This window comes from Scyliorhinus canicula, chromosome 19 (assembly GCF_902713615.1).
Source record: "Scyliorhinus canicula chromosome 19, sScyCan1.1, whole genome shotgun sequence".
Classification (NCBI taxonomy): domain Eukaryota; kingdom Metazoa; phylum Chordata; class Chondrichthyes; order Carcharhiniformes; family Scyliorhinidae; genus Scyliorhinus; species Scyliorhinus canicula.
Window position 1 is genome coordinate 85,723,973 of NC_052164.1, and position 23,713 is coordinate 85,747,685.

The 23,713-nt window shown below is 45.1% G+C and overlaps 1 protein-coding gene across 30 annotated transcripts in view; it reads left to right on the forward strand.

The window, feature by feature from the left end:
- The first annotated feature begins 4,751 nt into the window (after positions 1-4,751).
- LOC119954469 (neural cell adhesion molecule 1-like) overlaps positions 4,752-23,713 on the forward strand; it is a 563,058-nt gene continuing 544,096 nt past the window's right edge. For 19 of the 30 annotated variants that reach the window (XM_038779702.1, XM_038779694.1, XM_038779710.1 and 16 more), the window contains exon 1: positions 4,752-4,963. In XM_038779702.1, coding sequence (XP_038635630.1) covers positions 4,912-4,963 — 52 coding nt within the window. In that variant the 5' untranslated portion in view covers positions 4,752-4,911. The remainder of the gene's footprint in view (positions 4,964-23,713) is intronic. The other 11 variants (XM_038779711.1, XM_038779712.1, XM_038779718.1 and 8 more) reach the window with 1 other exon arrangement.

Genomic DNA, 23,713 nt, shown 5'->3' on the forward strand with positions numbered 1-23,713 from the left:
TTCAGAAAAATACTTCCTTGACTGTGGAGCACTTTGGTACATCAGGTGGTTCTGTGAAACGCCATATAAGTACAAATTTTTCTTTCTCTTTTAAAGATTGTGTGTGCTTTACACCACTGATGATCTCAAAATGGGGTACATTAATGCAAATGGTTCTCTTTTTTAAAAAACACAATCCTTAAATCAAGAACTAGAAGTGCTGACATTGCAACGTTATCTTTCTGAGTCAATGACCAGAGACTCTGATTTAAGAATGCTTGTCGGTGATTCAACACATAGGGCGCGATTCTCCACTCCCCACGCTGGGTGGTAGAATCGCGGGAGGGCCAGGCGACTCACGACACGCCCCCCCGGCGCCCCCTGCGATTCTCCCACCCAGCGTGGGGAGCGGAGAATTGCACGTTTTTCACGGCGACCGGCAATTCTCCGGCCCGGATGGGCCGAGCGGCCTGCCATTCGCGACAGGTTCACGACGGCGGCAACCACACCTGGTCACTGCCGTCGTTAACATGGGCGCCAAATGCTCGTTTGAAGCTTGTGGGGGGCGGAGAGGGGAGTGGCCCGCGATCGGTGCCCACCGATCGTCAGGCCAGCGTCTCAAAGCAAAGCACTCTTTCCCCTCCGCCGCCCCGCAAGATCAAGCCGCCACGTCTTGTGGGGCAGCGGTGGGGAAGACGGCAACCGCACATGCGCAGGTTTGAGCCGTCAGCTGTCGTGACGTCAGCCGCGCATGCGCGGGTTGGTGCCGGCCAACCTGCGCATGCGCGGCTGACGTCACTTAGGCACTGCCGTCGAGTCATTCTCGGCGCGCCGCCTTGACGCAAGAATCAAGGCCCGGCGGCCAAGAGTTGAGGAGCACTGCTCCTAGCCCCCCGGGTGCGGGTGAATAAGATGCGAGGAGTGGCCTCCGAGTCAGTCGTGAAACTCGGCCAAGTTCACGATGGCCTTCCCGATTTATCCCGGGAGCGGAGAATTCCACCCAAGATGTAGTAGCTGGAAGAAAGGCAAATGAACAATTTGCCAAAGACCATTCAAACTCTACTGATATCTGGTCTGAGATAGTTCATAATGGCTACAAATAGTTGAAGAATTCGAAGGAGCTATGAGACTTCAGAGGGAAGAGGTGATCTACGTAACACAAACAGAATTGAAAAGAACCCATTTGAAATGGACGCAGGAAAAACAACAAGATCACAAAACGTTCAAAGAACAAAGAAAGCAAGATTGTAATACCATTTTGAGTGAACATAAGAACCACCTTAACAACATTCTTGAAGCAGCTAAAAGAGATTTTGGCAAGAGAAGAAAAATGATGTGAACACACAAGAATGACATTTTGTGACCGAATAGACAATTGCACTGTTGATTTAAATGTAATGTTCTTTTATGAGCTGAAAACTGGAAATCAGAAGGAAACAACGCAATAGTTGAGTATGATAATGTTACTATGTGTTGATTCTGATCGTGCTGTCAAAGTTATTGCCTTTGTTTTTGTTAAATTATTGTTATTACCTAATATAACATGTGTAATTGTGAACTAAGAAAACTGTACACATTTGATGTAATAAGTTACGTAGTTAGATACCTTTCATGTTAAGATCCTATAAAGTGAATGTAAACAAAAAATATTCATGAGTATTAAGATTTCTTTCTTTCAAAGGCTGTTAGGAAAACAAAAGTGGTTTTCAGGGATTTATATTTGCATTGGTAAACATTGCAAATAATGTATAGTTTTAAATGGGTTTAATTCAATGGGCATGATTCTCCTCCCCCCACGTCGGGTGGGAGAATCGCGAGAGCGCCGGGCGAATCATGCCATGCTGCCCTGGCACCCCCTGCGATTCTCCCAGCCCCCCCAAAATGGCGTGTCGCGTTTTGCGACAGGCCGCTCGGAGAATCGCTGCTCACCGTTTCTCACGGTGACCGGCGATTCTCCGGCCCGGATGGACCGAGCGGCCTGCCAAACCTGACCTGCTCACGCCGCCGCCAACCACACCTGGTCACTGCTGGCATGAACAGCCCGCGACCTCTGTGTGTGGGACCTGTGGGGAGCGGAGGGAGGATCGAGCACCACGGGCGTGCTCAGGAGGAGTCTGGCCCGCGATTGGTGCCCACCGATCGTCAGGCCGGCGTCTCTAAAAGACGCACTCTTTTCCCTCTGCCGCCCTGAAAGATCAAGCTGCGATGTCTTGCGGGGCAGCGGAGGGGAAGATGGCAACCGTGCATGCGTGGCTGACATCACTTAGGCGCGTCAAGGCCCGATGCATGAAATTCATACGCCGCCGCTCCTAGCCTACTGGGGGGGGGGGGGGGGGGGGGGGAGAGAGAATAGGGGGCAAGGAGCGGCCTCCGACGCCGGAGTGAAACACTCCGGGTTTCACTCCGGCATCGGCTGTTTGTCTCCCTTTGGGAGCATTGCGCCCAATGTCTCTGTTCCTGGAAGGATTAAACCTAGTTAGATTCATGTTAGACAATGGTGTGTGTATGTGTATATATATGTGTGTGTGTGTGTGTGTGTGTGGCAGGGGTGGGAGGTAGTTAAGTTCCAATTGTGTTTCTATTGTGCTTAGAGAGGACTATGGCATGAAGAATAAATAGAAGGCATAAACACATGGGTTCTGTTCAGCAACTGGAGCCTTGTAAAGTAGAGAAGCTTTTTAGGTTTTAGATGAGCTAATTTGAAAGTAGTTGAGAGAGAAGCCAGCTCTCAGCTCTCTCGAAGCGGTTGGTTTAAAAGGTTAGAGAGGAAACATCTTTCCCAGCTTTGCTAGATGAACATCCATACCATGGAGTAATGGTTGAGAAAACAAGTGCAGAGTTCTGAACAGCAGCTAATTAAGAAAACTCGAGAATTGAAGAGAAGATTCCAAGAGGTCTGTGGTTGAAGGTACTAGAACATAAAACGTCTCAGTAAAATAACAGGCAGAACTGAGAAGAAGGCTGAAATGCCATAAAGCTCTCGGAAGTGATTTTCAGGTATGTCAGATTTTACCACAGCCGGTGAAACATTGGTTGAAGTAACTATGGAAATTAGTGGCTGGTCTTGGAGTTTATGTGGAAGCTGTTCAGCCAAAATAAATCATAAAGGGGTTGGTATAAAAGAGGTTGGATTCGTTGTTAAAAGCAGAGAGGAAGCTTTTTAAAAAAGTGTCATTTAGAAAACCTGGACGGGATTTCAGAATGCAAACCATTAAGTAAAATAATTATTGTGATAGAAGATTTTAAAACATGTTTTTGGGAGTAGAGTTTGGAATCTCTCATGTGAACATCATCTGGAGGGATTCTGAGGAGAAATTCACAGGCACTAACTTGTGTTCACAGAGGAGTATGTGCATTTGACCACAGTCATCTCGTGTTCTTAAAAGGGATTTTTTGAGTTAATTAATCCATTGTAGTTTAAGACGTACTTTGTAACCCACGTTAGTCTTTAAATCTTTGTGTATTTGTTAAACTCAGTGGGGGATAAATGAGCTGTGTTATAATCCCATGTATCATGTTAAATAAACACTTTTTGTCTTGTTAAAACGAATTAGTGGTTGTGTAACTCTGTTCCTCCACATTTAAAATATAAGTTCAGGGTTACATTCTGGGATCTTCCCGTCCAGCTACAATATCAATTGGGATTGCAACAATGGTTCCAGCATTAATCTCAATGGATGAGAAAATGAATGAAAAAGAAAAAGAGAGGGAGATGGTGATGATTTCAGCATTAAGCTCAATGGATGAGAGAATGAATAAAAAAGGGAAAGAAAGAGGAACGGTGATGTGCCCCAAAATTAAGCTGAATGGATGAAAGAATAAATGAAAAATTGGGAGAGGAAGATGATGGTGGGTCCCAGCACTAAGCTGACTGGAAGAGAGAATGAACGAAAAAGGGTGAGAGTGTGATGGCGATAGGTCCCAGCATTAAGCTCAATAGATAAGAGAATGAATGAAAAAGAGGAAAGGGAGAGGTAGATGGTGAGAGTCCCAGCATTAAGCTCAGAGAATGAATGAAAAAGGGAAAGAAAGAGGAACAATGATGGGTCCCAGCATTAAACTCAACGAATGAGAGAACGAATGAAAGTGGAAAGGAGAGGGAGATTGTGATGGGTCCCAGCATTAACCTCAATGGATGAGAGAATTAATGAAATAAAGGGAGAGCTAGATGTTGATGGGTCCCAGCATTGAGCTCAATGGATGAGAGAATGAATGAAATAGAGGAAAGGGAGAGGTAGATGGGTCCCAGCATTGAGCTCAATGGATGAGAGAATGAATGAAATAGAGGAAAGGGAGAGGTAGATGTTGATGGGCCCCAGTATTGAGCTCAATGGATGAGAGAATGAATGAAATAGAGGAAAGGGAGAGGTAGATATTGATGGGTCCCAGCATTGAGCTCAATGGATGAGAGAATGAATGAAATAGAGGAAAGGGAGAGGTAGATGTTGATGGGTCCCAGTATTGAGCTCAATGGATGAGAGAATGAATGAAATAGAGGAAAGGGAGAGGTAGATGTTGATGGGTCCCAGCATTGAGCTCAATGGATGAGAGAATGAATGAAATAGAGGAAAGGGAGAGGTAGATGTTGATGGGTCCCAGCATTGAGCTCAATGGATGAGGGAAGAGGGGGGAGAGTGAAGGTAGCGCGGGTGAGGAGGGGGTTGGAGAATGTCTAGCGGAGGGAGACGGATAGACAAGGGGTGGGAGATGAGGAAGGGGGACTACTTGCGGAGTGTGCCAGCTGGGCGGGCGGATACGGCGTGGATTAAAGGAGGGCGGAGTGATTAGGTGGAGGCAGAAGCGGCTCGCGAGCAGCGCGCGCGGGGATTGTCGTCTCCTTTGCAGCAGCAGCAGCAGCGGCAGCAGCAGCGGGGAAAGCGGAGCGAAAAGCACCAGCCATTTACGTCCAAGAACCCAATCCAAGCACCAACAATGTTACAAACCAGGATTTTCCTAACCGGGCTACTCTTTATTAGCACCACAGGTATGATTTATAAATCCACAGCACCATCACCCCCCCTCCCCCTGGAAAGCATTAAATGTATTGCTGTAGGCACTAATTCCTTGCAAAAGCCAACAGTGGACAATATTGCATTTTAATTTTCTGCAGTGCAATCTCTCTATTCAGTTGAATATGTGCTTTGATTTTTTTTTGCAAAGAAAGGTAACATTTAGGATTCTGTTTTAATATGTCTGGGCAGCAAGGACAGTGCTTCTGTCGAGTTAATGTGCGGCAGTGATTTCTTTGTCTTCTGGTGGTCTTCAGCGAAGGTAAAATATTTTGAGCGTAATGACTTCCTTGCTGGTGTGAAATCTGTCCACATCCTCATAAATAAATGACATTTTGCTCGAGGCAGCCGTGGGTCTCTCTCTGTTCCTGGCAGAATCTACGAAATGGTGTCGTTTCCCCTTTTTTTTAATGGGGGGGGGCCTCTTGTTTGTAATTTTAATTATCAATTTACAGATCTCTTCTGGTGGTGGTTTGAAGAGAATGATCCTGTGTCTTCGAGCACGAAAATAACAGTAAGAAATAAGGAGCTGGTGTGGATTTGTTTCCAGTAGGAGGTGCTGAATGAACAAGCTTCTGTGTTGTTAATTGGAAACCTTTTTGTATCTTTCATTTGAGTGTATCCATTTTCGATGCTACTTCAATTAAACAGGGGTTTGGAGAAATGGGTGATTTCTCTTTCTCCCCCCCCCCCCCTCCCCCCTCGAACAATTTCTCTACTGCATTTTCAAAATTTACAATAAATGTGACATCCTCCTCCCCCTCCCCATCTCTTTTCTTTCTGCTGATACAAAGTACTGTTTAGATGTGGGGTCTGGGACAATAGGGTCGGCTGCGTTGCTTTCTTCAGTGTGACATGTTTGGAGAAAATAAAAGCTGGATTTGGGAAAATAAGCAGGGGGGGGGGGGGGGTCGATGTGAGCTTCTCACTGGCTGCCCGTTCTGATCGAGACCGTTCCTATTTCACCCTTGGGCGGGAAACCGTTATCTTTTATCCGCTGTTTCTGTTCTTTGTGATCTTTTTGGGTGGGTATGAACAATCAGATTGGTGCATTGCTTTTGTGTTATTATGATCTTTTGAAAAGGGATCCCGGTTTAATTAGTCTTGGAAAAGGAACAGTGTGTGTTTGCGTTTTATTTGGGAAAGGTAACTGGATTTGAACTGGGACCTGGTGTGGGTCTCACTAGGTGACGTAAGTGCGAATTAAATAGGGTAAAACAAATCATTTTTTTTGACCTCGGGGGACTTGGGGAAACGATTGCAAGGTGTTGATTGCAAATTTATGCTGGGTTTGAGTGTATCCATAAAGAGGCCACCACCTCTTTATTCCCCCCCAACCCTGTCGAGTGTCGTTCAGCACTTTTTTTTGCTCTATCTCTCCGCCGTTTTCTTGAGAGTGACAAGAGAGGATTTTTCGAGACACAGACGTCTAGTCTCCCGGTGACCGGAGGAGCGCTGCTATCTGCTGCTTTCAGAGAGAGACTCAGATTGGAGTCTCTGCCAACAACAACCACCCCCCCCCCCCCCCCCCAGAGGCTTATAAACACCAGAGCCAAACAAAATAAATAATTAGATTCCAAGGAAGCTCGTTTCTAAATCTCCTTTTTTGGATTACATCCAAATATCCCCCACCCCATCCCCATACAATACAAAATGAAAGGCCGGGCGGTTGCAAGCAGGAGTAAAAAGTATCATTTGTTGAAAATATTTTTTTCCCCATTGACTAGAAGATGCCAATTTATTGCCACTCTCTCCCCCCCCCCCCCCCCCCCCCCCCCGGTTTGGATAATGCAATTACCCCAAATGTTTGAAAAGCTCCCAACAGTTTCTGCTTTGCTTGCTGGAGTCCTTTGTTATTTTGCAGATCTGTGGGGTGGGGTGGTGGGGTCTTATGTTTTGCAGAGGCGAGTCCAGGTACAGTTGGGGAAAAGGGGTGTTCTTGTATTTTTTTTAAAAGGCGCTGAACTCTCATTCTCCACAATTCGATGGGGTGTGTACTGGGGGTGGGTGGGTGTGCTATTGGAGGGGGGGGGGGGGGGTGCTGACTTGGGTGAACGACGTGAAATCTTTAATCAATCTGTTGTAATATTTAATTCTTCAGTAATGGGGAAGGGACGACACGCAACCTCCCACCCCACCCTTTACGAATCGCATTCAATGACACTCCTCCCTCCTCTGGTGATGAACACATTTTTCCTTTTATTGAATTATCTGTTACACGGGGTGAAATCTGACGTCTTCTCCCATTTCCCCACCCTCCGGCTTGCTTACTTGTCCTCTATCAGCATCTTTCAAGGTCTAAATATTTCCCCATCCCATGCAAACAATGCACAGTCCAGACAATATCCAGGTGATGGAACAGCTATTTTGGTTCATCGAAGCGCCCTTTTCTTCATTTGATGCTGAACATCTTTTCATCGGTTTGAGTTCAGGGTGGAGTTCCGCAGATCCAGTTTATCCGTCTGGGAGAGGGGAAAATATTTTTGGACAGATAAACGAGGGGAGGAGGGAAAGCAACACCGAATCCCCCAAAGCTGGATGGTGTTGGTCCCGAGAGTAACGCTAGTCCAATGGGAGCCACATCGCCGCCAAAGCTTCCAGTCGAGAAATCCACCCGGTGGGAAATTGCCAACCTGGGCGTGTCGCACCATGTGGTTCAGATGGCATCAATTTTTTTTTGGGGGGGGGGCACCCTTGACGGAAGGCAGGATTTCGCCTCTGTGTCAGCCACCCAAGGGCGGGGCAGTCTTGCGAACGGTGAATTGTACACTTAGTGTCCAGTGTATACAGTGTCCAGTGTATACTTAGTGTCCAGTGGGCATAATTCAAACACACAGCCATGGAAAACTGACTGGACTCCCATGTATCATTACAGCCTCTCTGTCCCGCCCTCTCACACTCTGTCTCTCTCAGTCCCTCCCTCTTGCACTCTCCCAGTCCCTCTGTCTGTCCCCCTCTCTCTCGCCCCCTCTCTCTGTCCCTCCCCTCGCACTCTCCATGACACTGTTCCTCTGTCTTGCACTTTCCCTGTCACTCTGTGTCCCTCTCTCTGTCCCACCCTCTTGCACACTCCCTGTCTCTCTTTCCCACTCTCCCTGCCTCTCTCTTTCCCACTCTCCCTGCCTTTCTCTCTCTCTTTCCCACTCTCCCTGCCTCTTTCCCACTCTTCCTGCCTCTCTCCCACTCTCCCTGTCTCTCTCTTTCCCACTCTCTCTCTTTCCCACTCTCCCTGACTCTCTCTCTCTTTCCCACTCTCCCTGTCTCTCTCTCTCTCTCTCCCACTCTCCGTCTCTCTCTTTCCAACTCTCCCTGACTCTCTCTCTCTCTTTCCCACTCTTCCAGACTCTTTCTCTTTCCCACTCTCCCTGTCTCTCTTTCCCACTCTCCCCGTCTCTCTCTGTCCCGCCCTCTCGCACTCTTTCTGTCCCGCCTATTGCACTCTCTCTGTCGCACCCTCTCACATTCTCCCTGACTCTCTCTTTCCCATTCTCCGTCTCTCTCCCATTCTCCCTGACTCTCTCACTTTCCCACTCTCCCAGTCTCTCTCCCATTCTCCCTGTCTCTCTCTCTCTCTCTTTCCCACTCTCCCTGACTCTCTCTGTCCCGCCCTCTCGCACTCTTTCTGTCCCGCCTCTCGCACTCTTTCTGTCCCGCCTCTCGCACTCTCTCTGTCCCACCCTCTCACATTCTCCCTGACTCTCTCTTTCCCACTCTCCCTGTCTCTCTCCCATTCTCCCTGTCTCTCTTTCCCACTCTCCCTGTCTCTCTTTCCCACTCTCCCTGTCTCTCTCTGTCCCACCCTCTCACATTCTCCCTGTCTCTCTCTTTCTTTCCCGCACTCTCTCTGTCTCTCTCTCTGTCCCACCCTCTCGCACTCTCTCTGTCCCACCCTCTCGCACTCTCTCTCTGTCCCACCCTCTCGCACTCTGTCTCTCTCTCTCTGTCCCACCCTCTCGCACTCTCTCTCTGTCCCACCCTCTCGCACTCTCTCTGTCTCTCTCTCTGTCCCACCCTCTCGCACTCTCTCTGTCTCTCTCTCTGTCCCACCCTCTTCCACTCTCTGTTTCTCTCTCTCTCTCTGTCCCACCCTTTCGCACTCTTTCTCTCTGTCCCACCCTCTCGCACTCTGTCTCTCTGTCCCACCCTCTCGCACTCTCTCTGTCCCTCCCTGTCACCCACTTTTTCACGCAAGGGTCCCCGATGATGCGAATCTCGAAGTCAAAAGGGGCGGGAGAGGGGAGGATGTGAAGAGTCCAATGGTTGAATTGTGAATTGTTTTTTTTAAATCGTGCGGTTCATTCGAGGGCAGAAACACACTTGATCGACGCCAGATGAATTGAAATGGGAGTTGAGGACGAAAATGTTTTAAACGTGCGTGAAGACAAATATAGCAGCGGCATTGGAATTGATGCAGGGGTATGATTGAGGTGGAGCCTGTTCTCACAGCTCAGCGGGAAATGCGGGCTGTTCAGTCACACATCCCTGTCACGCGAGCCCTTTCCATGTCTGGAGAGCGAATCTCCACCATATCTGCTCCTTCAGAGTGTTTCGCATTTTGGGGCCCCCAATGTCGGATTTCTGAGCACTACTACATGGCATGTGTATGTGCCGCTCAGCCGACGCCGACAGCCACTCAAATACTGAAAGCAAAGGGAATGCATCCCGTCGATTTTTATTTGCTTCTGTTTGACTTCACGTTATACAAAGCAGAAATGTTGTTCTGGTCTCTGTTTCCATCGGTTGGGTAGTTAACATGCAGATTCCTCCTGGCAAATCTGACCATTCTTGTTCATTATAGAAATTACTGCCAATATTTAAACACCAAAGAAGCAAGAGCCACATAGCTCCCTCGAGCCTGCTCCACCATTCAATAAGATCTAATCTCAGCCTCAATTTCCTGCCAACTCCCCATTAATATTGACTCCCCTATAGTTCAAAAATCTGCCTGTTTCAGCCTGGAATATATTCTGATGACCCCAACCTCCACAGCTCTCTAGGATAAAGAATTCCAAAGATTCATGAAGCTCTGACAGAAGAAAGCCTCATCATCTCCAGCTTAAGTGGACAAGCCCCTATTCTGAAACTGACCCTCCAGCAGCTCCAGATCCCCTCAAGAGGAGCAAGATCCTCTCAGCGTCCGACCTTAGGATTTTATGTTTCATAGAACTCCTACAGTGCAGAAGGAGGCCATTCAGCCCACTGACTGTTTAAAAGACCACCCTACATAGTCCCACTGCCCCTCCCTATCCCCAAAACCCCACCTAACCTTCACATCTTAGGACACAAAAGGGGCAATTTAGCGTGGCCATTCCGCCTAAAATCTTTGGACACTGGGATAACGTACAAACTCCACATGGACAGTAACCCAAGGCAGAAATTGAACCCGGGTCCCTGGTGCTGTGAGGCAGCAGTGTTAACCACTGTGCCACCGTGCTGCCCCTCTCATCACCTAGCATTCTTCTAAACTTCAATGAGTGCAGGCCCAACGTTTTCTGAGAGGATGACTCCCTTCATTCCAGGAATCAGCCCAATGGACCTTCTCTGAACAGCCTACAATGCACGTACAGTGTCCTTCCGAGAAACAGATTTGTGGCAAGAAAATGTTGTTTTTAGTACTTACAACAAGTGGTAATGGAAATATGCATCAAAAATCTGTTAATAAAACTATTCTGTGAAGAGTCTAGTCTTAAAGCATGAATCTTATTTTTAAGAAGTCACAATAAGTGATTATTATTATTATTTATGAATTTATTCATGATGAGTTTAACATGTTCATTAGATCTGGTACTCGCACAAGAACCCTGAATGGATTTCAGTTCAAAGTAGAGACTAAACCTTAATTCATAGAATTTACAGTGCAGACAGAAGCCATTCAGTCCAAGTCTGCACCGGCCCTTAGAAAGAGCACTCTACTTAAGCCCTCGCCTCTACTCTATCCCAGTAACCCAACCTAACCTTTTGGACACTAAGGGGTAACTTAACATGGCCAATCCACCCAACCTGCATATCTTTGGACTGTGGGAGGAAACCGGAGCACCCGAAAGCAACCCACACAGGTTCAGGGAGAAAGTGCAAACTTCACAGTCACCCGAGGGTGGAATGGAACCCGGGTCCTTGGAGCTGATTCTAATTGATGAGAAATATATGATCAGTAAACCTCAAGGAAAATGAATCCCATTTTCCTGAAATTAACCAGCTCTGCTGGGAAGGTGATGGGTTGATGCAGGACAAACCGACTAGGAGGTAAAACCTGAACCGTGCCAATTTCTCTTGTTTTCCACTCAGTTGCCGTATGTAAGCTGTTAGCTTTTTTGGGGGAAAATCTATCCAATTTATATGGAACAGTGGATATCCAAGGGCAAATAATAGGGCTATTATTAAATTGATGGTTTCCTGTGGTTGCAAGGGCAACGCTGGAACTCCAGTACTGGATTATAGCATTCAATTATATTTGATTGATTTTTCAGGAAAATTGAAGTACAAAAGAGGGTCATGAAAGTACATTGCAATGTGTTACTTTACAAATAGCCTTACTTGGAGTTATCGAAGACTGTACATTGGTCACTACATTGAAATAAGCAGCAGAAGGCCTAAATTAAAGGGAAAAACAAATTACTGCAGATGCTGGAATCTGAAACCAAAGAGAAAATGCTGGAAAATCTCAGCAGGTCTGGCAGCATCTGTAGGGAGAAAAAAAGAGCTAACGTTTCGAGTCCAGATGACCCTTTGTCAGCATTGACTTCTGGACTTGAAACGTTAGCTTTTTTCTCTCCCAACAGATGCTGCCAGATGCTGAGAGTTTCCAGCATGTTCTCTCTAAATTGAAGGAAAACTCATCGGGCAAACAATTTTTAGTCTCACATTTTACTGCCTAATTATACACTCAAAAAATCAATCAAGCTAAATGTTGGGTGGGGTGTAAAACTGGTGTTTCCGATCCCATGGCATTTCTTTTTTTCAAGAAAATATTTTATAGAGGCATTTATAATTTTAACAATTTTAAACATCAAATTTCAATAAGAACAAAAACGCAGCAATATAACCAACAAACCCACCGAGCACAGACCCCAGCCAACATGGCTTACATAAACAGTGCCACCTTCCCCAGCACGTCTCCCCCTCTGTTGGTTCTCCTGCTCTCACTCGTCTTTCCCACGCCTCCCTTCCTCACCGCCCGCCTTTCCCCCCTGCTGACAGCTTAAATTTTCTCGAAGTAGTCGAACGGCTGCCACCTCCAAGCAACCAACTGCAATGAACCCCTCAAGGCAAATTTAATTTTCTTGAGTCTGGGAAACCCTGCCATGTCACGAACCCACACCCCCACCTTTGCGGGCTCCGAGCCCCTCCATCCCAGTAAGATCCATCTCTGAGTCACCAGGGAAGCAAAGGCCAGGATGTCGGCCTCTTTCACCCCCTGGGCCCCAGGGTCTTCCGACACATCAAACATCACCACCTCTGGACTTGGCACCACCCTCACTTTTAAGACGTCTGACATGACGTCAACAAACCCCTCAGCCTTGGACATCCTCAAAACATATGGACATGGTTCACAAACCACCCGCACAGCGCCCACACCTATCCTCCACCCCCTCAAAGAATCTGTTCACCTGGGCCACAGTCATGTGAACCACCTTGAATTGTATCAGGCTGAGCCTGGCGCACAACGAGGATGCTTTAACTCTCCTCAGGGCCTCCTTCCATTAATCCATAATCCGGTCTCCAACTCCTCAACCCCCCCACCCCCCAGCTCTTCTTCCCACTTTCTTCTCACCTCCTCTATTGAGGTTCCCTCCCACTCCATCAGTTCCTTATAGATCTCTGAGACCTTCCTCTCCCCCACTCCTGTTTGCGACACCACCTTATGCTGCATTCCATGGTATTTCTTAGCATCATAACTGTCTCCTCCCCCGATATTTAAATATTTTTCACTTTGGGTTGATTGCAAAAAACATGGGCGGGATTCTCCAGTGGTAGGATTCTCCGTTTTGCCAGCACCCAGGGGTTCCCGACGGCATGGGGCTGCCCCATAATTGGCCACCCCATTGAGCGGTCGGCGTGATGGAGAATCCCACCGGCAGGTCGAGGCAGAAAAGTGGTGCGGCGGGGCGGAGAATCCAGCAATGTGTATCACGGCAAGCAATAGCAAGACTATCTCTGCCCAAGTTGCTGGCAGAATAGTATCCTTCAAACAGTCGTTAATAGTGCAGTGGAACAGTTGTATGCATCACATTGACCAGTTTTGTTGTCTCCCACTCCCCCGTTTTGCACATCATTTATGAAGCATAAGATTTAATTGCAGAGCTAACCCAGATTCTGTGTCAATGAGAGAACGAGTTCAAATAAGACCACACACACACACACACACACACACACAAACAGCATACCAGGGCTTTATTATTAAAATAAAAGTCAAAACACTACAGATGCTGGAAGTCTAGAAATAAAAATAGAACATGCTGCAAACACTCAGCAGGTCAGGCAGCATCTGTGGCGAGAGCAGAAGAATTGTTTTGTGCCTCAGCTGTTTGTTAAACCTAAACTGCTACAAGAGGTCCGCACCAGAAACACCAACTCCTCCTCTCTACAGATTGCGTCTGAATTGCTGAATGCTTCCAGTACTTTCTGTTATCGTTGCACAGACTTGTCTGTTTAATTACATTGACAGCAATCCGTTACTATTATGGTACCAACTGAAGATTTCTTCCAGGCGTTTTCCCGAGGCTTTCAAAATGCCATTTTCCATTATTTTCAGTACATTGATGGACTGTGGAGTGGAGGTGAATGGAGCAGCCACTTTTAATTAAGGAGTTTTTATTTAAAATGTCCATAATATTTGTGTGAAGTTCATTTGCATGTTGCTATTTTGGCTTGCATTCCAGGGTGTCAGCAAGGGCTACTATTTCTGTATGAAGTAGAAATGGAAAATGCTGGAAATAGCAGGCCAATCAACACATGAACAGCAAATTTCCACTTCATTTGCAGATCTACCGTCTCAGCTGGTGACTCCTGTGGCAGAGTCTCATTAAGTCTTTATTTTACAACATTTATTCTTTTTGACATTTTCTGTTTGATAACATTACCTCAGATTTAAAGAGGAAATAATATGCAATCAAAGCATGCATTTATTCTTTATGGAGTTTACACAAGGATAGAAATTTGTGTTGGACAAAAGGCAAAATGTGTTCTATCATTCTGATTGCATTCCTCATCCCTTCCCTGAACTTGATATTCCATTCCATTGGCACCAATAGAGCTGACTATCGGATGCACGGTAGCATTGTGGATAGCGCATTTGCTTCACAGCTCCAGGGTCCCAGGTTCGATTCCGGCTTGGGTCACTGTCTGTGCGGAGTCGGCACATCCTCCCCGTGTGTGCGTGGGTTTCCTCCGGGTGCTCCGGTTTCCTCCCACAGTCCAAAGATGTGCAGGTTATGTGGATTGGCCATAATAAATTGCCCTGAGTGTCCAAAATTGCCCTTAGTGTTGGGTGAGGTTACTGGGTTATGGGGATAGGGTGGAGGTGGTTGACCTTGGGTAGGGTGCTCTTTCCAAGAGCCGGTGCAGACTCGATGGGCCAAATGGCCTCCTTCTGCACTGTAAATTCTATCTATGGGACATCTAATGACTGGCAAAAGCAATACCTCTAGTTTTTAAACTACCACCCAACACAAATTTCTACCCCTTATATGCTCATCCTTTTACTTATCACATGGTTAATTCACAAGAAGGTTACTTAGTTTACTCCAAGAGGAATCAAGTAGTTTTAGAAATGCCCTGAGACAGCAGGGCAGCACAGTGGTTAGCACTGCTACCTCACAGCGTCAAGGACCCAGGTTCAATTCCGGCCTTGGGTGACTGTCTGTATTGAGTTTTTACATTCTCTCTGTGTCTGTGTGGGTTTCCCCTGGGGTGCTCCAGTTTCCTCCCACAGTCCAAAGATGTGCAGGTTAGGTGGATTGGCCATGCTAAAATTGCCCCTTAGTTTCCAAAGATGCGTAGGTGAGATGGTAATAGAGCTGAGGAGTGGGCCAAAGTAGGGCACTCTATCAGAGGATCTGCGCAGACTCGATGGGCCGAATGGCCTCCTTCTGCACTGTCGAGCCTTCTGGGATTGGATGAGTCTATCATGTTCCTATTCAAAGGGCAACCTATCCTTCTGAGACCTGGGGCTGGATTCTCCGTTGGCGGGATGCTCCGTTTTGCCGGCAGCCTGTGGGTTTCCCGACGGCGTGGGGCTGTCCCACAATGGGGAACCCCATTGACCAGCCGGCGAAATGGAGAATCCCACCGGCGTGCTGAACCAGAAATCTGGCGCTGCGGGACGGAGAATCCAGCCCCAGGACCTTTGACTCCCGGAGTTGAATATTTCAGACGTGCAACAAAAATTGGTGTCATTTTATTGAGGCTTTTTGCAGCTATAATATCCAGAACATCCAGTGTGCACTGCGACATACATCAACCAGGTAGTAAATTTCCAAATGTCAACTATGATATGATAAATATGTCAACTATAATTGGAGAGAAAAAGAAAAAAAAATCACTTTTCATTTTAAGTCATTCAGTAGAAAAAAATAATTCTTCGGCTGAAAGTTTTGAAGGGTAATTGAGGGTAACTGGTATTTAATGTGAGGGTTGGCAGTGCTGTTTGAGGCACTTTCTGACTGAGTTCAGGTTTTCGAGCCAGAGACTGGTCAGGAATGGCGAATCACCATCTATTCAAGATCCTCCTCATTCAAGATTTGACAACGGGAAAAGCCTCCTTGTTGGAAAAATCTCCCTTTTGTCCCACTTCTCCACTGATGGCTTCAGTGAGAGCTGCAAAACCACTACTGGAAGCAAGAAGGAGGAAAAAGAAAGAAAGAAGGGAACTTTTGGGACAGGAGCTCGCAAAATGAGACAAAGGATAAAAACCTATAAATCTACTGTGGTGGGCAGCAAAAGAAAAACCAGAAGGAGCAGCATGAGGGGGAAAGAAGCCGGTTACTTGAAACTTCTACAAATTTATTAGAATGTTAGGCAAATATTATAGGCATATTTGAGGCCTAACTGATTTGGCATCAATGAGTGTAACATTTTTCACTCTGTGCCAGCCAAGTGAGATATTGCTCCAGTGGAATTGTATCACAGATTTTACCACTGTTGAAGTCAGACTGAATGGGACTCTGACAGATGTGAAAATCACCTGCTGCAGCTCCCACACAATGCCCGAGCAATGCCATGGGAAATGTACTGGTACATTGTTGAAACTCCCTTGAATCTTAAATCAAAGAAGTTTATATTTTAATATTAGCTTCTCCGAACTGTCCTGAATTTGTCCAATTGGCCACCTGTGCTTCACTTACGAAGAAGAAAAATTAATTCGTAGGACATTAACAAAAATGTCTCGTACCAAGAAATGCCTCCTGTTCTGTTAAATGTTTTTAATGGAGGTTTATCATTGTCTAAATAGACCAGATGACACCGTGGCTCCTCTGTGCTCAATGCTGTCATTAATTAGAGCTTGGCTCCTCAATTGTGTTAGCACTCCATACTTAAGGGTATCAACAATATTAATAGAAATAATAGTATTTATTTTGCAATGTTCTGCTTAAATACCATTCAGGTAAAACATGATGAAAAGTCAGCATTGGTAGAAATAATTTAGATGGTCTGAGTGAAAAGCTTCTCTGGGATGTATTGTACAGATTATCAGGCTCACTACTTGTAGTCATTTGGCCACTGTGTAAGTAAACTGTGGTTTTATACGCAGCATTGTTACAATAAACTTACTTTTTTCCCCCATTGTGTGTCAGCTATTTGTTTCACTGTGTATGCTTAGTCTGCTGTAACTAATAAATGTAAATTGATTGACTATCCACATCGAATGGTCAAGGGGAATAATGGGATTCTTTCATTTTATTGCCTGTTGTCTGAAAGGCACCAGTGCATCCTGGGATATGACTATGTTTTCTTGAACATCCTTACTAAAGCAGGCGCATGTTTACATTTAGTATAGTTTATTTATGAGACATAGCCATCCGTCCTTATCGATTTATAGAGTTTGCTTGCATATCTTTGTAGCAGCAGAGTTTTCTTTCACAATTTTACCTAAAGAGATTAAACTTTGTTTTCATGTGCCCATCTTTTCCACAAAAAACTAAATTAAAGACAGTAGACCTAATGTTGCCCGCCGAACGTATAGAGATTTTCAGCTTCAGTGAGCTGAAGTGATGGTGCAGCACCTGGTGTAGTAACTGAAAATGTTGTTACAGCCGTTTTCTAACTGAAAATACAAGACAGCTGCAAAAATTCCTGAAGCTGAAATTTGATTCATATAAGGGTCCCCGAATGAGTGTGTGCATGGAGGGCTACCATGCGGGAGACTGAAGGCATAAAACAACTGTGTGGAGAAAAATGTTAGAAAGTAAAATAATCATGTTGTGGATTTTATTGCCTGTCACATGTGCATGTGGTGTGAGGCACATTTTTGGAATGCCGTATTTTGTGTGGAGATAGGCGAGAGAAATTTTGTTACCCATCAAGACTAAACTAAGTGCAGAGGGCATGCTGCAGTGAAACTGTTTAGACAAACTATATACAGGCTTCTGTCTAAAGTCACTGTAGGGAAGAAATTATTTTAATAGTCTTTTGAGGTGGAAAGTTCATGGCATAGGGAGACAGACCTCTGTCTGCTGCGTATAGCTGAAGTGACAGTAACAAGAGGCGGTGAGGCAACATGTAGAAAGGAGGTACTGTAGTTCATGGAGGGGGTTCCATGGGAACATGAGAGCCGTTCGTGTGAAAATAAAACTGCGATGACATTAGATAAACACAGGACGGATGACTGGGTGGTTTGCATTGGAGCAGAAACACAATGTGGATAAAAGCACGCAGTGGAGAACACAATGGGAATAGGCTGGACGATGATGGAAGGTGGTTGATGGGTCAAGTACTGAGATTTGGTGTGTAACAATGAAGCAGGATCAACAGACATGCTTACGAGCTGTCAGCCCTTCACATTTTAACTATACATTTTGCATCAGAATGAATGAAAACCATATTGAGGAAAGTATCTAATTGTAGTCACACTAATCGGGGTTTGAGGTCAGTAGTCGTTTAACATTTGGTTACACAATTTTCCTTTTTGCTTATGAATGGTGAGAAAATCATCGGTATTTAAGTTCAGATTTATGCATTTTAGTTACAATATTGAACAAATAGTTACAGATGGCCATGAATGTATTACAAGACTGTAATATGTGAGGGATTTGGATTACATCCTAAACTACGAGTCAACATGAGTTCCCTGTATAGTTTGCACCGTTTGCAATTTTACAGCCATCTTTGCAATTACTTGATTCCATATTGAACTTTTTTGTGTTTGAACATTGGTGTCACAGTTGCCTATTGCAACTTACAATTTTCCAGTGTGGCATTTTGCTGGAACACACATGTAAACTATCAGCATGGTTCAATTTTCCCCTTCTACAACCCCCCCCCCCCCCCCCCCCCCCCCCCCAACACCGATAATTACACAATGACCTACTTAATATTGGAAATTTGCAACAAGTGGTATCGAGCAATTCAGATATGTATTGAACCACTTCATGTTGTAACCACATCAGTTCAAGACCATGGTTGCAGGAGAGACAACTGATCGGAAAAATGCTACTTGAACAGCTACAGTAATTATTGTATAACAAAGGAGGCAATAAACATGAAAGCACTTGCTTCATACTATAAAATACATGCTTTAAAAGTGCCAAAATTAGATAACATCAGTTTCATCTGTGTACATTTTGGAACTGCAAATGTGTGATGTTAATTGTTCTCTGGTGTAATCAAGACTTTGGTTTGTAAGTTCTTGTAAATGCCCAAGTGCAAACAGTACACTGACTTAAGTACATGGTCTTAACTGGAAGTCAGTCAGATTGACCATTTCATGACATGCATGTCGATGGAGTAATCAATGCTGGATTCCATATTTTAATGTGCATGGCAATTTCTAACTTAAAGGATGGTGCCCTTGGAAATCACCCATTGATATATTCAGTAGTGCCCCAAGAAGAGTGCCAGAAAGGGGTTTGTCCAAATAAAAATATTACAGATGGCATTCTCGGCAGGGATTGCAGTCATGTATCACTGTTGGCTCACATGGTATATTATTGAACTCTTCTGATCTAGACAAAATGATTTTGAAGGCAATTTCAAAGAAATGTTCCTCTGGAGATAATGAAACATTGATCTGGATATGTTTTCATGTTGAGAGTTTGAGTTTGTCACTTATTTCTATGCTTCAAGTCCCTTGTGGAAAAAGTTGAAACCATGATTGTATTTTAATGAAATTTAATGCGGTGAAACAAGTATGGCAGCAGACATACTAAAATGAAAATGCATTGTCATCACAGGAGATACAGGACTGAATATTTCCTTTCCAGAGATTTCAAAAAGATTAAGGTGCTACCAGGAAAATATCTGAAGATAATTGTTCAAATTAAATCATCTGTAGTGGAATTGTGATTTCTGTTGGGAAAACACAGCTAAGCAGCAGACACACACATCCCAGTGGAATGTTCTTGAAACCCAGATTAAAGCAAACCCAACCATTTTGATCATGGGTACAGAAAATATTGTCATTGGGTGGGGTGGTGGGTGTGATTTGTGTGGAGATTGTTTGACATTTTTCTTGGGGCGCGGGGGAAGCATAGCTATGAAATGATTCCAGTTACATCTTTGAAGATGTGTAAAAATGGCATTTAATTGTCAAGGGGCGGTGGTTGCAAATACTCCAGAATTGGCAGCTTTGCACACAAGTTTGCGAAACAGTTGCGATTAACAGATTCAATTCTGATTACTGCAGTTCATAGAAGCATAGAATTTACAGTGCCAAAGGAGGCCATTTGGCCCATCAAGTCTGCACCGGCCCTTGGAAAGAGCATCCAACTTAAGCCCATGCGTGCACCCCATCCCCACAATCCAGCAACTCCACCCAACCCTTTTGGTCACTAAAGTCAATTTAGCATAGCCAATCCACCTAACCTGCATATCTTTGGACTGTGGGAAGAAACCGGAGTAACCCAGAGGAAACCCATGCAGACACTGGAAGAACGTGCAGACTTCACACAGACAGTGACCCAAGCCGGGAATCAAACCTGGGACCCTGGAGCTGTGAAGTGGCAGTGCTAACCACTATGCTACCGTGCCGCCCTGTTATTGAAATTGAAGATAACCTAATGCCATACTTTGTTAAATTTCCATGGTTTGGACAATTGGTCATGGAATCATAGAATGTTTTCAAACAGAAGCAGGCCATTTGGTCCATCGCGTCTATGCCAGCCAAAAGATGAGCCACCCAGCCTTACCCTGCTTTATAGCATTATTCAGGGAATGTGGAATGATCAATACAACAGATTACATGTAAACGTTTATACATCTGTTTCAAGGGCATATTTCTAACACTAACTTTTTCCAGCAAAAAAAAACAGCAAATTGTTTATGTCACAGCTGAAAATGTATTGAAGGGGGAACCTCGGTAAAATAACCTCGGACAATGCTCGCCAATCCTTGGGTGATCTCTTCCCCTTAATGCTGGCAAGCGTCAGCATGCATGAGGAGGTATATTGGTGGTTGCTTCCTAGTAAACCTGCAGCCTGTCTCTGCATATTAATCACTTAATGAAAGAAAGCTGGCCTTATTTGCATTGTGCAGGCTCTGAGAAGTCCCATGGTGTGCCTGAGAAAAATACAAGTGTGGGGGGGGGGGGGGGGGGGGGGGCAGTGGGGGGAAGGAATTGCGATTGTCGTTTTGAAAGGGTTTTCATCCATTCAAGTGGAAGAGCTGAATACGAGGGAATTAGCACACTGTTTTGTGCAAAAGCAATCCCATTCGGTAACCACATTTCACGTTGTTTGGCGTTCCTGTCCCGCAGGGAGTCTGTACATTGTGTTGGGTTTTTAACTGGGAGTGACTCATCTTTCGATGATGTAATCAACAGCTCTGATAAGCTCAAGGTACACGCTGAATAAACTTCTTGTGAAATGGCTGTGTCATTTAAGTAGAAGTGCATATGCTACAGTGACCTCTATCCCAGTGAATAATGGTAGGTCTGTTTGTTAGCTCAGTGAATGTCCAAGCTTTAGGAGCTAAAACTGCCTTCCACTCTTGCATCGCTCAGATTATCAAATTCTTCCAGCCAGTGGATACCTTTAGCGAATAATTGGAACTTCCGAATTTATAAATTAAAATTAATGTGGAGTGTTATACCTATAATGCTTTCAATTTGATCCATGGCTACTAAATATATTTAAAATAGCGTATCAGACACTTATTTTATATTTTATCACACAGCACAGCTTTTGTTTTGAAGCTTGTTACTTTTTTGCAGATATAACTGGTATAGAGAGATATAATAATTCACATATTGTACATTTCACATTATATATCAGAATGATCTTAATGCATTAACACTGGGTATAATATGGGCACAGTCAGACCAGTCATTCAATGACTGCCTATTATACCAGCAAAGAAGCCGCAACAGTATATCATAAACTGTAACTTTCTTTTGAAAAAGGGATTGCAAATGGATGCTTAGAACCAGTCCAACATCATGCCAATTGTTTCCTAACGGATGTTTAATTCCATTGCAATCCACACGTAATCATTAAAGCCTGACGTTGGTTGATTAAGTTCTCATGCACAACTCTGCTGTTGGTCCAAACAAATTAGTCATCACAATACATTGCTGACGAGATAGCTGTTTAGCATTCATTCTGTTTCATTGTAATATGGACTTGTATAGCCACACAACGATGAAGTCCCAGCAGATAATTGTTTCATGTAGGTCTTAAAACTGGGCCGCGTCTTTCTGTGACATAACTGAGATTTTCAATCATTAATTTTCGTAAGCAATCATTTTGTGAAGACCAGCGTCTTTTGGCGCCACTCGCAGATTTTGTTTACATATGAAATAGGAGCAAGAGTAGGCTATTCAACCCCTCGAGCCTGCAGCGCCATTCAATAAGATCATGGCACATCTGATTGTGGCCTCGACTGTGCATTCCACATACCCTGATGACATTTGACTCCCTTGTTAGTCAAGAGTCTGTCCACCTCTGCCTTAAAAATATTAATTGACCTTGCCTCCACCCTGCGGAAGAGCGATCCAAAGATTCACGACCCTTTTGAGAGAAAAAAATGATTGTAATCTCTGTGTTTAATGTGAGACTCCTCACCCCGGCCATCGCTAATCCCAGTTTTGAGTCGAATGAACCTTCACGGAACGCGTTTATATTCTTTCTTTTTTTTCTATGAATTTAGAGTACCCAATTCATTTTTCCAATTCAGAGGCAATTTAGCGTGGCCATTCCATCTATCCTGCACATCTTTGGGTTGTGGGGGTGAAACCCACGCAAGCACGGGGAGAATGTGAAAACTCCACACGGACAGTGAGCCAGAGCCGGGATCGGACCTGGGACCTCGGCGCCGTGAGGCTGCAGTGCTACCCACTGCGTCACCGTGTTGCCCTTCTATATTATTTCTTAAATAAGGACACTAAAACTGTACGCAGTACCCTAGATGTAGTATCTCCAGTTGCACATTAGCAAAATATCTCTACTTTTATATTCCAATCTACTTTCAATAAACAACAACATTCCCATTTGCTGGACCTACATGCTAACTTTTTCTGATCCATGCTCCTGGACACCCAGATCCCCACCTGTAGCTCAAGAGTTAGAATCATAGATTTTACAGTGCAGAAGGAGGCCATTCGGCCCATCGAGTCTGCACCTGCCCTTGGAAAGAGCACCCCACTCAAGCACACACCTTCTCCATACCCTCCCCTTAACCTAGTAACCCCAATTAACCTTTTTGGACACTAAGGGCAATTTATCATGGCCAATCTATGTAACCCGCACATCTTTGGACTCTGGGAGGAAACCGGAGCACCCGGAGTAAACCCACGCAGACACGGGGAGAACATGCAGACTCCGGACAGACAGTGACCCAACCGGGAATCGAACCTGGGACCCTGGAGCTGTGAAGCAATTGTGCTAACCACTATGCTACAGTTCTGCAATCTCTCCATTTTAATAATATTCGACTTTTCTATTCTTGCTGCCAATGTGGAAAAGTTCACATTTTCCCACATTCTGTTCCATCTGCCAAATATTTGCCCACTCACTTAACCTATGACCATTTGGAGACTCCTCAGTTGGGATTTTCTGCTTCCGTTCGCATTGGGCGGATTTGGCAGCTGGAGCTGAAAATATCACTAAGGCCGAAGACATATTGCATGACGATATCAAAGCAGGAAACAATTGTCTCCCCCCATCCAGTCAGTGATGGGTTGCGTTTTCCAACGTTCAACAGCAGGAACCTTATTGTAATAAATTACCATGTAATTAGCAGGCTCATCCGCCAGAATTATTTCCCCACCACCTGCTGATAATGACGGCGGGATGTCAGAACGGCATGAAACGCGACTGGTCTTAGAAGTTGGACGCCTGGCGAGCAGCACTCTCAGGGTAGCTCGGAGGTTTGCTCAGTGTTTGGTTGGGGGTGGTGGGGGAGAGGAGAGTCATGCCTGGATGTCTGGGGATACCAGCTTGATGCCAGTGTAGTGCCAGTTTGCTAGGGGGTGCCCCAGGCTGAAGATTGTTTCCTGGTTTGCTAGCTGTGGACTGTGGCGGCCTTTAAAAATGGCGCCTGGATCATTGATTCACTGAATTGATGGCAGGGTGGCA